This window comes from Prionailurus bengalensis, chromosome E4 (assembly GCF_016509475.1).
Source record: "Prionailurus bengalensis isolate Pbe53 chromosome E4, Fcat_Pben_1.1_paternal_pri, whole genome shotgun sequence".
NCBI classification, from domain to species: Eukaryota; Metazoa; Chordata; class Mammalia; order Carnivora; family Felidae; genus Prionailurus; species Prionailurus bengalensis.
In genome coordinates this window covers 44,800,745-44,815,135 of record NC_057360.1, presented here as the reverse complement: position 1 = coordinate 44,815,135, position 14,391 = coordinate 44,800,745, and the positions used below count along the sequence as shown (strand labels likewise).

At 34.5% G+C, this 14,391-nt stretch overlaps 1 protein-coding gene and 1 long non-coding RNA gene across 2 annotated transcripts in view; one reads left to right on the top strand and one right to left on the bottom strand.

Moving 5' to 3' along the window:
• Window positions 1-14,391, bottom strand: part of KCNT2 (potassium sodium-activated channel subfamily T member 2) — a 370,279-nt gene that overhangs the window by 239,461 nt on the left and 116,427 nt on the right. The window contains 2 exon segments of the mRNA XM_043568827.1: window positions 6,556-6,615; window positions 9,069-9,117. Of these exon segments, the coding sequence (XP_043424762.1) occupies window positions 6,556-6,615; window positions 9,069-9,117 (109 nt within the window).
• The window catches only part of LOC122476301, a 44,418-nt gene that overhangs the window by 17,239 nt on the left and 12,788 nt on the right, over window positions 1-14,391 (top strand). The window lies entirely within an intron of this gene.

Below are 14,391 nucleotides of genomic sequence, written 5' to 3'. Positions count from 1 at the left end.
GATCATGACCTGAACTATAGTCAGACACTTAATTGACTGAGCCTCCCAGATGCCCCTGTGTTATATTTTCAACTTAAGTATTTGTATTTCTTTCTATTGGATCCAAATGGAAATGCTTGAAAGGATTTTATTATTTAAGCCTACCTGAATATAGTTACACATTAGTTGTTTAAATTGTAACCACAGAGTTCCAATGGAAAATTTCTGCAGGAAAGTATTTTAAGAGTACTTGGCTACAAACCTATCTCAGGTAGTTTCGTCTGTTTCAAAGTCAACTTGTTTTCAATAATAAACCAATGACTTCCAAAGCTGTATCTCTAGCCCAGATCAATATTGTATCTCTGAGATTCTGTTTCATTTCCACTATTTAAGCCACTGCTTCATACAGAAGCCTCAATGGTACCTTGTGTGTAAAATGTCTAGAAGTAAAATTTATGATTTTTGCCCTGATTGGTTCCCCAGTAACGCAAACCAAAAATCCTGGAGAAACTATTAACATCTTCCTTCCCCCAATCTACCTAAGTATAATTGGTCAATAAGATCTCCTGATTCGTAAGTAGATACTGAGTTTGCTTAGTTCTTATTCTAACTCATTCCCCCTCTTTGATCTGGTTGAGGCTCCTAGCTGGTCTCCTTCCCTTCATTCTTGTCCCATTCCGATTCACCTACCACATTACCTAGATCATTTTTCTAAAGGCACACCTAATGTGCCAATCCCCTGAAAATGAATAATCTTCTCTACAAGGGCTAATTTTCATGATCTAAAATTATACACTGAGGCAATATACTCATTGCTAAAAATAATGCATGTCTTTTTATTGTATTCACTAGGTTTAATTCTAAGATCTCAGGTTTTCTCCTGAACTGAGAGATACATGAATAAATATCTCCCCTAAAATAAGCTAATGAAAAAAAATATATAAAAAGTATTCCCAAGTTACACTGAGTGTTAGGGAACCTAACTATGGTTATAAAAATCCACATAATAAAAACAATTATTGTGAAAAAAATGTATCTATAGAATGGCATTATGTAGAGAAGCATAAAATAAAATCCAAAATGTCCTTCAAAATTATGTTAAATACTTATTTCATTTAATCTCATTTTCTTTTTTTTTTAACGTTTTATTTATTTTTGAGACAGGGAAAGACAGCATGAATGGGGGAGGGTCAGAGAGAGAGGGAGACACAGAATCTGAAACAGGCTCCAGGCTCTGAGCTGTCAGCACAGAGCCTGACGCGGGGCTCGGACTCACGGACCACGAGATCATGATCTGAGCCAAAGTCGGATGCTTAACCGACTGAGCCACCCAGGCGCCCCTAATCTTATTTTCACAAAGGAAGTAATAGGCATGTCTTCTTCCAAAGAATAATTTATTTTATTTTTATTTTTATTTTTTAAATTGGGCTCCATGGTCAATGTGGGGCTTAAACTCACGACCCTGAGATTAAAAGTTGTACACTCTACCAACTGAGCCAGCCAGGCACAACCCGCCCTCAAAAGGTAACTTCTTAAAAAAAAAAAAAAAAAAATCTTTTTTTTAAATTTTTTTAGAATTTTTTAACATTTTTATTCATTTTTTGAGAGATAGAGAAAGACTGTGAGCAAGGAGAGACAGAGAGAAAGGGAGAGACAGAATCCAAAGTAGGCTCTAAGCTCTGAGCTGTCAGCACAGGGCCCAATGCAGGGCTTGAACCCACAAACCGTGAAATCATGACCTACGCCAAAGTCTGCCACTTAACCAACTGAGCCACCCAGGCACCCTCCAAAAAAAAATTTCTTAGGTAGCTTTCTTTATCTGTTCTAAGTGTGTAAAACTGTGTTCCTTTTATTGAAAGAATTCAGTAAAATATAAATAAACATTAATCCAACCATTCTACATTATTTGGTATGGACATCATTTTCCTTAATAAAAATGGAGGAAAATAGGTAATTTTCTAAAATTCATCAGGTTTTTATTTTTATCCTAAAGGAAAATGGAAGTTTGTAACTATTTCTAAGTACCTCCAAAAAGCACTTTAAAAATTATAAGATGTATGGTAATTAAATCGTTAGCCCAGCATATACCAAGAGACTTTTTAAAAACACTTTCTTCTTCAATATTAACAATACCTATATTTAAAATACATAACTAAAAAGGCTGTTAACTTATCTTCCTTCGACGAAATTAAAATAGTGTAGAAATCCTATGGTAGCCTTATTTTGTATTTCTAAATGTAAACTGAATATTTAGATTTACCATTTCCATGGTATTGTAAGCAGAATCATCAGCATCTAAAAGTCCTTTCCTTTGTCCAACCCTTTGTTCCTGACCAAAAGGGAGCTCATCATGGTGTGACAATCTCAAACCATTGTTCTTCATCAAGTGATTATAGAAAAAAGAACTGCAGATTTAATATAAGCCTTCTAGGTATGTTGGATTTTTGTTTGCAGAATTTTGGAAATTATGCTGGAGTTTGTTTTCGTTTCCTTATGATTTAATGAATGTGTATGTATAAATAGAGTTCTATTTTGAAGGCAGTTGATAAAGACATAGAGGGTATTTATGGTAACAGAAGAATAAGAACTTTACTGCTGGGAGATCCTGGGGCTGTTCTGCCAAGTAGCTATAAACATGAATGGAATGATGTTTAAGCACAGACCTGCACTTCTGTAGGATAGAGGACAAAATAAGGTGATGTCAGGGACTTTTAAAATTATCCACTAACCTCAACATACACTTTGTTTTTAAAAAACTGCAGTCTTGGGGCACCTGGGTGGCTCAGTCGGTTAAACGGCCCACTTCGGCTCAGGTCATGATCTCGCGGTCTGTGAGTTCGAGCCCCGCATCGGGCTCTGTGCTGACAGCTCAGAGCCTGGAGCCTGTTTCAGATTCTGTGTCTCCCTCTCTCTGACCCTCCCCCGTTCATGCTCTGTCTCTCTCTGTCTCAAAAATAAATAAATGTTAAAAAAAACACACAAAAAAAATAAAAAACTGCAGTCGCCATAATACTTTAAACTGTTTTAATAGTTAAGGATTAAGTCGTGTTTATTTTAGAATGCTTAATTTCAAGAATTATAAAGTGCTTACAGAATACTATATTAAGTTTATTTTTAAATACTATATGTGCACATGTATATTATCTATAAATATTCACATTATCTGCATATATAGAAGTAAACAAATTTTAGAAAAATAAATATTGATTTGCCATTAATAGATATTTGAGAATGTAACGTATCCCAGAACAATATTGGGAATATGTACACTTCTAAGGCAACATCTATTTCTGCCCACCTGTCTATTATTTTTATTAAAAATCTAATTTGAGAGGAGGAACTCAATTGAGATTCTGCTATCCAAATTTGCCTTATAGGCCATAAACAGTTACCAATTATAGTTACCAAACAGTTAATTTACTCATTTCACGTATTTTATCCAACAGCCTGTTGGTGGGGTAAAAAGAGTCCATGAGTTTGACTGAATTTATGAGAGGAAAAAGGAGGTAGTTAATAGAAACCTGTCCTTCCAATATCACGTAACTCCTTTTTATCCTTTGCTTCTTTGAAACACACAAAACTCAACTACCATCTACCTCTCCACCATCTAAGCCATTAGTGTTTATGAAGGTCAGAAGGGAAATATTATATATCACCTAGTTCTTATAATGCCACTAGGTCTCATAATGCTTTGCTCTCATTTTATAAATGGCAGGAATTAATTAATTACAAATGTCAACATCATATGATTATAATGGAAAATTATCTTGAATCTGTTTGTGTTTTTTAAATGACTTTTTAGATTAGGGCTAAGAGTTTCATTAAGCACCAAAGTTAATTTCATATTACCTTTTGGCTAGAATTTAGAGAAAATACATTCACAAATGTAGATTAATATTTTAGCCAGTTATATATCTGTACACACTCTAGAACCAGTGGAAGAGGTTTAATACATTTACCAAAAATACCCATGTGCCTAATTTTTCAGCATGTCATTTTTTGTATATTACATTTGACTTTCATCACGTACTTGAATAATAAGTAACTTCGGAGATACAATCTTGGATATTAATTCACTTGATTTGTATTTTGCTCTTCTAGGTATACAAAATCCAGATTTTTCAATCAGTATATGTTTCTAGAGCACCTATTTTGACAAAAAGATATATTTATAAGCCATTAAAAGATCTTCCTCAACATCTTAGTCTAAACAATTCATCATTGAGTGAGTAATTAGGTTATTCAAGGATGAGCGACTACCTACATGTAAGGTCTCTTCAGGTTCCCTTCTCTAGCTTCAAAATATTCTTTCGTGCATCATTTTCCATCTTCTGTGCTCTCAGAAAAGAATGGAATGTATCCAAAGTGAATCAATAGACCTCAGGTTCCTAATCCAGCTTATTCTTACTTTGCATAAAACTTGCTTTGTCTATCATTTTTTTCTGGTCCCCTCTACCTACTTTCTCTAAATGATGCAGATTTTTTCCATCACTGGCAATCTTTTCTGCCTCATTTGACCACTTCTAGGGAGCTCCTACCCCAATCAACATTCTTCATTTAATGCTTTTTACTCTCAATTGTACAACCCTGAAATTTTTTCCTACAGGTGAATAGCAAATGATTTTCTAAACTGTAAATCCAATGACCTTTTCTCAAACTTCTTACTAAACTTGTAATTCCAATGCTTTCAGAGAACACTTTTCTTCCTTAGAATTTCTAACACCCAATTTTTTCTCACAAATACTAAATCAACCCATCTATATTTTTTGGAAAGCCCACATTTTTTTTCTATACTTTCTAATTCACCAATCTCACCTCATCAGATATCAGCATTATTTTCTTCAGATGGAGTTAAGGATAATATTTTTTAATAAAGCCACAGGAAAAGGTGAGTTTGTAAAGGCATCTTGCTCTTAATTTAGGATTAAAAGTAGTCTAACAAATGTTATCTTTAAAATCCTATGTCTTAAAAAGTGAGAAAGCAGTTGATATAAGAGTTTCCCCAAAACATAACCTTTAGTAGTACACTTGATGATACAGTACATGCAGAAAATGTGAACTGAAGGTTAGTGATGAGTATGACAGCCATTCTGAAGTCTTTCTGCCTTTCTTGTCTATGTCTCCGTCTTCCCTGATTATTCTGTTCTTCTTCCAGCAACCACAATGTAAGCATCTCCATCAAATGAGCCTTAGCTTCTCCCTCATTATTATCCCATACTTAATAAACTCATATGCTTCCTCCACTATCTCTGTGAAAATGACTTCCATATCTTAAATCTCTATGTTCCAGATTCTCATTTTTAGTTGAGAATGACTACCTATTTGTCCATGATCACCTCAAATTCATCATTTCCAAAACGATTGTCATTATTCCATCTATCTTGACCCCAATCTGATTTTTTTCTTGATGTAATTTTTCTTAGTTTTACTGCCATGTTCCCAGCCATTTGAGTTTACAATATGTTAAAGCGATATGTGACTTTATCTTTTCCTCCACTTTTTCAATCAAACAGATGATGATTTCTTTAGTTTCTACCTTTATATTTCATCTTATGTCGCCTCTGTCTATTTCTTTCACCCAGCTAAAACCTCACTCCCAGTCTTCCTTTCTGCAATCGTGTCTTAATTGAGCACATGGCCTTAGTGCGATGTCTCTCTGAACTGTGCTGCACAGATGTTCCAAACTAATACTCCTAAAACTTAATTACAATTACAGAACTCTCATGCTCAACATCCTCCATCAAATTCCCATTATATGTTGCTATACAAGGCCCTCACAATATTGTGCCAAATTTTCCCAACCAATATTTTCCCAAATGTCCCAAAATTCTGCCCAAACTTATTTATTCTTCTTCCAATTTTATATGCACATTACTTCTTTTATGCCTTTGCTAATTCTATAAATCCTTAGTGTCTTGCCTTTTCATCTTTCCTTATTGAAATCACTGATTCAAGGACTCTGCTTAAATCAGTCAAGTATTTTCTTTTCATCCTATGATATGCCATCTCTCTATCCCCATAGGACTTTATTTGCACCTCACTGAAAGTACCTCGTATTCTGTTTTGTATTATTATTGTCTGTACAATTTTCTCCTATATATCCCCCTTTCTAGATGGAAACTCAATGAGAGAAGAACAATGCACAGTATAGAGCTCTTCACCAAATAAGTATTTGTTAAATTGTTTCAGCCAAACAAACCTTCACCAAAAATGAAGAGAAATCATTAAAATAATTCCTAACAGACATGTTTTTGCTCCCCCAATATTTTTTATACAGATGAGGAAAAGAGATTAGGAACAATTAAAAGCCAACCCATTCCATTTGCTTGCCTCATATGAGCATGTATATAATAGGTAATTAGCCCACAGGAATTAGTGAAATATTTTCAAGCCACCAAGGAAAACATTACTATATAACTACAGATTCTTATCACATGCTACAGAGGCCCAAAATAATTAAAGAGGCTTAAGCAGAACTTGCTTTATCCCCAGGGTACAAATTATAAATAAAGGAATACTGGGTAAATGCTAGTAATGTGTTCTATCAAAAGAAAACTTCTAATTAAAATAACTTACCTTATAACTGAGATAACCAAGTAGTATTGTTTCAAATAGACTTATCAATGCCACTGAAACCTGGAAAAAAAAAGTACTTTAGTGAGAAAATGCAATAGAATTAAATATATATATTTATGATTATAGTACTTACCTTACAAATATTTGCATATATGCATATGTATCTGTATACACATATTTGTAGAATATCCAGATATAGATGTAAGGAGGTATTATGTGGCACTTTAACTTCCATAGACACCTGAGAGGTTGCAAACTATTCCCAGCACTACAAGCTTAGTGTTATAGTTTCTAATACTCCTGAATAAATACCTATTGTTTATCTCAAACATAAATGTGGAATTAGAAGAGTCAGGCTAGCTGGAGCTTGCATGATCTGTAAAGAATAGTTCTTTTGTGTATGTTCTTAATATGCACAATCACACACAACTGCCCCGCCACAACCACCACCCTCTCCCACCAAGACTTATACCACCTCTAGGACATCTACCAAAAATATTCCTTTCAGAAAATAAAAAGAATATAAGCTTTGAGTTGAGTGATACATTCTATCCTATCACCCACCAAATGAAAGAGCAGCATCCTTGAACACTAAACAAAATAGTCCCATGTGAACACTTCAAGGTACTTTCAGATTTTATTTAAATGAACTTTCTAACCAATTCCCCTTTCACAGCTGGAAGAACATATCCTACACCCTCCTAGACAAGTTTCCATCTTTATCTACATTCGCTGTTCTGTGTACAGTTTCCACTGCTGAACTACCAAAAAGCTATGATTGCACAACAGGAAAAGTAACTGTAAAAGATATCCAAATGATTTTGTATTAAATACTCTCAGCACTTTGGGCTACATGAATAGAAGAAAATACGCAAGCATAAACAGGAAATGACTCAGAGAACAAATATGTTTGTTTATACACTTTTGAGATTTCAGACAATCTACATAAGAAAGGCAGATACCCTGGAGTTTTAAATTTTAACTCCTGTTGGAATGAAAACTTTGATTTAAGTGAATATCAAAACAAAATAACAACAAAAAAGCATGTGAATGAATGGCAATATAAGTAAATTATGTTCAGAAGTACATATGGTAGCCAGGCACTGCTCTGACGTTACATGCACATCTCATAGATTTTCCCTACTAGTTCTTTAAATCGTCATCATCCATGCTTTTTCCTATATGTAGTGTTAGAAGATCCCTACAACATTTGTGACATGACTACTCAAAATCCTATTTGAAAATGAGCATTATCATTATTGTAAAATATCACTATTAGATAAAAGCAATCTGAATAGATCAAAATGTATTTCAAGGCCATATACGACTACTCTCAAAAATATTCACTTACTTTAAATGTGCTTCTTACTGAAGGATAATATAGGAATCAAGCTAGAGATTAATAGACTGCATTTTTAGTAAACACTTAAATATTTGAAAGGGTATTTGTAATTAATGACATTGCAATGCAAATCAGTGTAAAAAAACCATGAAATGCAACTTGACTTCAAAAAAGTATGAAATATCTAGACACAGTAAAAATGTGATTTCATAGTTATGATCACAATGCATACATAATTAAAATAATTCATCATAAACTTTAAACTTTACAATGTACAGACTTTACAATCCTCATGACTAAAAGACAAAGCGAACATTTGATTTTAACATATTTTAAAGGTTGTTTATAAACAGTGAGTTTTAGAGTCTTTCCATTACTTCCAGACTCAACTGTCTTCCAATCTGTAATTTTTTTACCATTTTATCTATCCTTTGGATAACTTTCACAGTTGAAAAATAACAGAAAATAAAAAGTATGTGTAGGAGAGAGACAGGAGTAGAGGAGATGGGAACTTACAAAGTTTGCTGGGCATAAAATTCAACAGAACAAGGAACAAAGCAGAGATACAGAGGACTCTAGGGAACAATGTAGCAACATAATTCAGACATGCTGTTCCCTCTCATATTTTCTGACTCTTTCTTCAGGACCCCTTTTATGCCAGAAATATTCTTTTTGTTTTATTTACAAAATTATCTGTTTAGGGACCAAGCTCTTGCTATTGGTAATATGAGCCATTCATTCATTTGTTTATTCATTTAATAATTATTAATTGAGATTCTGCCATGTTCCAGACACTACGGATATAAAGTAGAAGAGCAAACATGGTTATGAGATTCTGATTACTTTTTCAAGGATTATATAAGGTGAATACCTAAAGTAGTTTGGGGAACTTGTGGTGCCTTAACACACTCCTTTACTCTGGTTTTCTCCATGCCCTCCAAACCTTTTTCTAAAGTCAAATCCTGATCAGAAGGGAATTCTCAAAAGGTAGAATCCAAGGCTCAGGCAAACAAAGATAGAAATAAAATTGTTTGTCTAAGATGTGCATCAAGATTAAGTAAGCAATAAAGCAAATTCATTTCTCTTATCAACAGTTTTCTCTCCAATAGTATTTCTCTGTGAAATATGATTAAATCCAGAAATATAGGGATAAAACAAAATTGTACATAACCTGTAAGCCCCATAAAGGTAGACTTCTGTTCACCCAAAAGATATGAGACCTATAAAAAAATGATGAGATATTAATTTTTACAAACATGAAAAATGCACTCATTTTAAATTTTCAATTGAAGTTGGAGATATTTAAATAATGCTTCACTACAAGACAATAAAATATCAAAATTAAAATTAGAAAAACTTTATACTGTTTCAGTTTTCATTTTGATAATATTCACTTCTATTCCAGAAATCGAAAAATGGCGTATTTCTTATAAAGCATTTCTTTTTTTTTTTCAACGTTTTTTTTTTCTTATTTATTTTTGGGACAGAGAGAGACAGAGCATGAACGGGGGAGGGGCAGAGAGAGAGGGAGACACAGAATCGGAAACAGGCTCCAGGCTCTGAGCCATCAGCCCAGAGCCCAACGCGGGGCTCGAACTCACGGACCGCGAGATCGTGACCTGGCTGAAGTCGGACGCTTAACCGACTGCGCCACCCAGGCGCCCCTTATAAAGCATTTCTAATTTCGCTTTCATTTGCATGTTAATATGAAAGAAAACATAATATCCTCTTATTTAAAGAGTGATTATGGCAAGGTAGAAAAACCTCAAACCCTTTACTAGTCAAATCTCCATTGAAAAGTCACTTAAGGGTCTCCCATAAACCCTAAGATTTTGTTATATTTAACAGTATTAATATTTCGACAATATAAAGTCAACAGTATCAGTATTCAGAATAAAGTAACTTATATTATATAACACAGTTATATTTCAGATTTGGATTTGTATAAAATATTATACTACCAAAAAAGTCTGTGGCTGAGGTTAGAATAAAACCTTATGCAGGACAAAGAGCAACTATCTTTAAATATCCCCTAAAAATCATATAATCCCTGATGTTAAAAATTGTCTACGCTCTTCAGAAGACACCATACACTTCTAATGTCCCACAGATTATAATGTTTTAAGTAGGCTTCAAGCCCAACATGTGGTAGAACTCAACAACCCTGAGTCCAAGAATCACATGCTCTACCAACTGAGCCAGCCAGGTGCCCCAACTAGTTAATTTTTAACGATACCATACTATTGCCTACAGTTTTTTTTATACAGCTGATTCAAATGAAAGTCATTCACAGCAATATAATCTGCTCATGAAAAGATGAGAAGAGTTATATTATGCTGACCAAAAAATGCAAATAAACAAATAAACAAGAAACCATACAAAACAGAACAAAGCCTACTCACTCATTATAGTTATGAAGTATTAGAGGAGTCCCATAAGATATTAAGTATATTTTTAAATCCTTTTGGTAATATGTTAAAAATAACAAAGAGCAATAAACTCTTAAAAAGAATTATAAACTTTAAAATACCATTCAAAGAACCTACCTACCATATTAAACTAAAGTACTCTGTTATTCCAGAATGTCATATCTACCTGGATAACCAATATACTCAATTGCTCCAAACCAAACCTGTGACCTTTCTCTCAAAAACTGGTCCTCTCTGGGGAGCCTGGGTGACTCAGTCGGTTAAGCGTCGGACTTCGGCTTGGGTCATAACGTCATGGTTCATGGGTTTGAGCCCTGCATCAGGCTCTGTACTGACACCTCGGAGCCTGGAGCCTGCTTCAGATTCTGTGCTCCCTCTCTCTCTACCTCTCCCCTGTTCACACCCTATCTCGCTCTCAAAAAGTTAATGAACATTAAAAAACAAAACAAAACAAAAAACAAAAAACTGGTCCTCTCCATTTTTCACCTCTCAGCAAATGGCACTAAATTCCATTGTGCTTGGTTACCCAACAGCTTAAGCATCATCTTAGATACTTTCCTCTCCCGTATTTTCAAATACTTAATACACAAGTAATCAAAACTTCCAATTCTTGGGGCGCCTGGGTGGCGCAGTTGGTTGAGCTTCCGACTTCAGCCAGGTCACGATATCGCGGTCTGTGAGTTCGAGCCCCGCGTCGGGCTCTGGGCTGATGGCTCAGAGCCTGGAGCCTGTTTCCGATTCTGTGTCTCCCTCTCTCTCTGCCCCTCCCTCGTTTCATGCTCTGTCTCTCTCTGTCCCAAAAATAAATAAACGTTGAAAAAAAAAATTAAAAACTTCCAATTCTTTCCACCACATATCTGTAGAATGGATTACCTGTCTTCATCTCTACTACCACAATCATCGCAATCTAAACTACCACTTTTTGGGACTCTTGCAAAAGCCTACTAACTAGGAACCTAAGCCACTTTTTGCCTTCTACCATTTTTCCTCCAAATTACTACTACACAGATTCTTTCCAAATGTATTTTAGATCACATCACTCCACTATGTATTGGCACTACACTTTTGTTAAGATAAAGACCAAAACTCTAAAGTGGCATTCTTAAACTTACTCAACTGTGACACGATCCTTCCTATCACACCCTTTTTTACATGAGCTCTTCCCTTATCCTAGCTCTCAGCTCCACTGTCTCAGGGAAACCTTCCTTGAGGAGGCCACTTGATCAATGTAGTCAACTAATCTCTTCGGCAACATCACTCACCACATTTCTCCTGCCATTTATGTTGGTTTTAACTTTGCGTTTATTTGCAGATGTAGTTCTTTAGTAATTATCTATTCATTAAACTTCAAGTTTCCCTAAGATGAAGCAGTATGTCTATTTTACTCACCATTATAGTCCCAACGTCTTTAGTAAGCAAGGCATTCAATATAAACAAATTGATGGTACCATAAAAGCAAAACTACGGCTGATGAGTTCACAACACTGTCCTTGCCAAAACACATCTCTTATATTCTCAGTGACAAGATATGTAAGACCAAAGAGAGATATGGACACAGATTTCATAGATGAAAATGATGTGCCACAAAAACAACTAAAATCAAGTAAATAGCAATCTCTGGAAAATGATAAAGTAAATTGTGAATCAGAAGCTTGAAAGCATTTTCAAAGAGAAATTAATACTTAATATGGATTTACTAAAAGCTAGCTATCAAACAAATAGCATTTCCTTTGGTCCAAGATGTTGCTTTGATAGGTCCTGAAGTGTCATAGAGCATTTAAATTTAAATAAGACCTTGAAGAAAAGCCTTTTCTTAGATAAGGCTAGGTCATGTGGAGTAGGTTTCATAATCCTTAAAAAAACATTTCTACAAAACTCTACTATATAAATTGCAGTGTGAAGTGAGATCTCCAATGAAGTCATCTTCTCCACCAATTTACTAAGCACTAAATTGGATAAATACAAAGAAGAATAATGTATAAATTCTAGTAAAAAGCTAGTGCCCAAACTCTTCTTTATAAAGTGAATTTATCTTGAAAAAAGAATATAGGATTATTTTGCACATTTCTAGATCACCTCCAGAACAAAGAAGAAGTGAAAGTGAACCTGGCAATCGGGCCGTATTTCCAAATGCAGCTTCAATCCCACTGACAATAAAGTACTAGGAGGAAAGAATAGCTGTACAGGAATATTTATTGTAGCATTATTTGTAGTAGGAAAGTAGCTGGAAGAGAAAGCATCCTCGTCATCAACAATAGCAAAAATAACATGAATGAGAAAAAAAATCATTGAAAAAACGATGTATACAATATTGTCCTAACTACATCAGTATGAGCATGTTATAGGTATGTGTGTTTATACAGAGAGAATTTACAAAAGATTGCTCACCAAAACACTGAAAGTACTTATTGCTAGGTGTTGATATTTTAGGTAACTTCTACTTCCTTTCCTTGCCATAGGTATTCATATAGTAATAGTGTATTACTTGCCATAGGTATTCATATAGCAACAATCATGAACCAACTATAAAATCATGAAAAATAAAATAAATTTCACTTTTTTAATTATAAAAAATAAAAACAAAATTTATAGGATTCAGTTATTCAGATTAAACTAAGTTTATAGATAAAATCCATGTTTGAAGCATCATTATGAAAACTGGAAGAACCAGATCAAACAATGGAAGTTACAGCAACAGTTAAATATAGAAAGTTAATGACCTGTAGCCTCAGCCACTTTTCACAGCATGCTTATTTATGGCTTCTCCAAAAGGTAAGAAAATAGCTGCTAAAAATGTCTGATAAGCTTTGGCAGCTGAGGCAGAAGTCCAGGGTTGAATATGTTAACCAGAAGAATAAAGCATTTGTTAAGCACAGGAAAGTAATAGGGTCAATAGGTGGGGCATAATTCATATGAAAGGACCCTGTGACTCACAAACTCGAGATGAACGCAGATTGATAGCTTTCCAAGACAACAAATACAAGCTTCTATTAACAGAAGTATAATACCCACAACCAGGGTGGAAACGATAAAACTCTCCTAATCATAACGAATACGGAGAACTGAGTACTAGGTATGGTATATAGGCTCACATCTCAACGACATATAAAATTTAGTGCATGTCTGAAACCAAGGAGACCAGGATACTGACACATAGTAGAGTCTTGAAAATATATTAGGGAGATTTTTCAAAAGCTGATTCCTTTCAAAACACTAGATGTATTCATACCAGGCTACACAGCCTATCCTTAGGGTGTTAGAGGGAGGACTAAATGCTAACTCTTTGAGAGATTGGACTTTTAAGAGTTTTTCCATTACATATGCACTGGCTTAGGCTTTCTATCAACATTCCTCTCCCCTCTCCATGGTACAGAGTTGAGTGCAAAAAGCCACTCTTGACCCAAAGGCTACATTTCTCAACCTTTCAGTGAGAGTATGGTGATATCACTAATTCTCACCTGAGATACGAGAATAAAATACAAGTAAAAGTGATGTTTGTCATTTGTTCGACAGTAATTTCAAGAAGTGTATATATACCTTCTCCATGCTTTCTTTACCTTTCCGAAAACTATACAGGATTCTTAGGTCTCAGCATATAGACACAAAATAAAACTGGTCTGCATACATAATAATGTACTTAACATGTTATAGAGCATGTGCGTGTGTGCGTGTGTGGGTGTATGTGTATGCGTGAATCAGTGGAGAAAATATCTACACTAAAAGCACCAGCATTAGACTCTAGTAAACAAAAAACAAATCTTTTAAATTTTTGATACATATGTTGGAGCACTTGGTGCTAACTTTAATCTCTACTGCAACTAATATACATGAGAAAAGAAAAGGTCTACATTATGACATTCCTTCCTATTGGACATCACATATTTGAAAGATACTGTCAAAATTTTATTTCTCCTTTTAATAACTGTTACCCTAAAGAAGAAATAATCTTTAAAATGTGAATGTCACTTAAACACATTTGTTGCTCTGTTAGGCACTGATTTTCAATGTCAATCCAAATACTATAAAGGATAAGCACATGCATGTACTTCTTACCCCTGTCTCTAT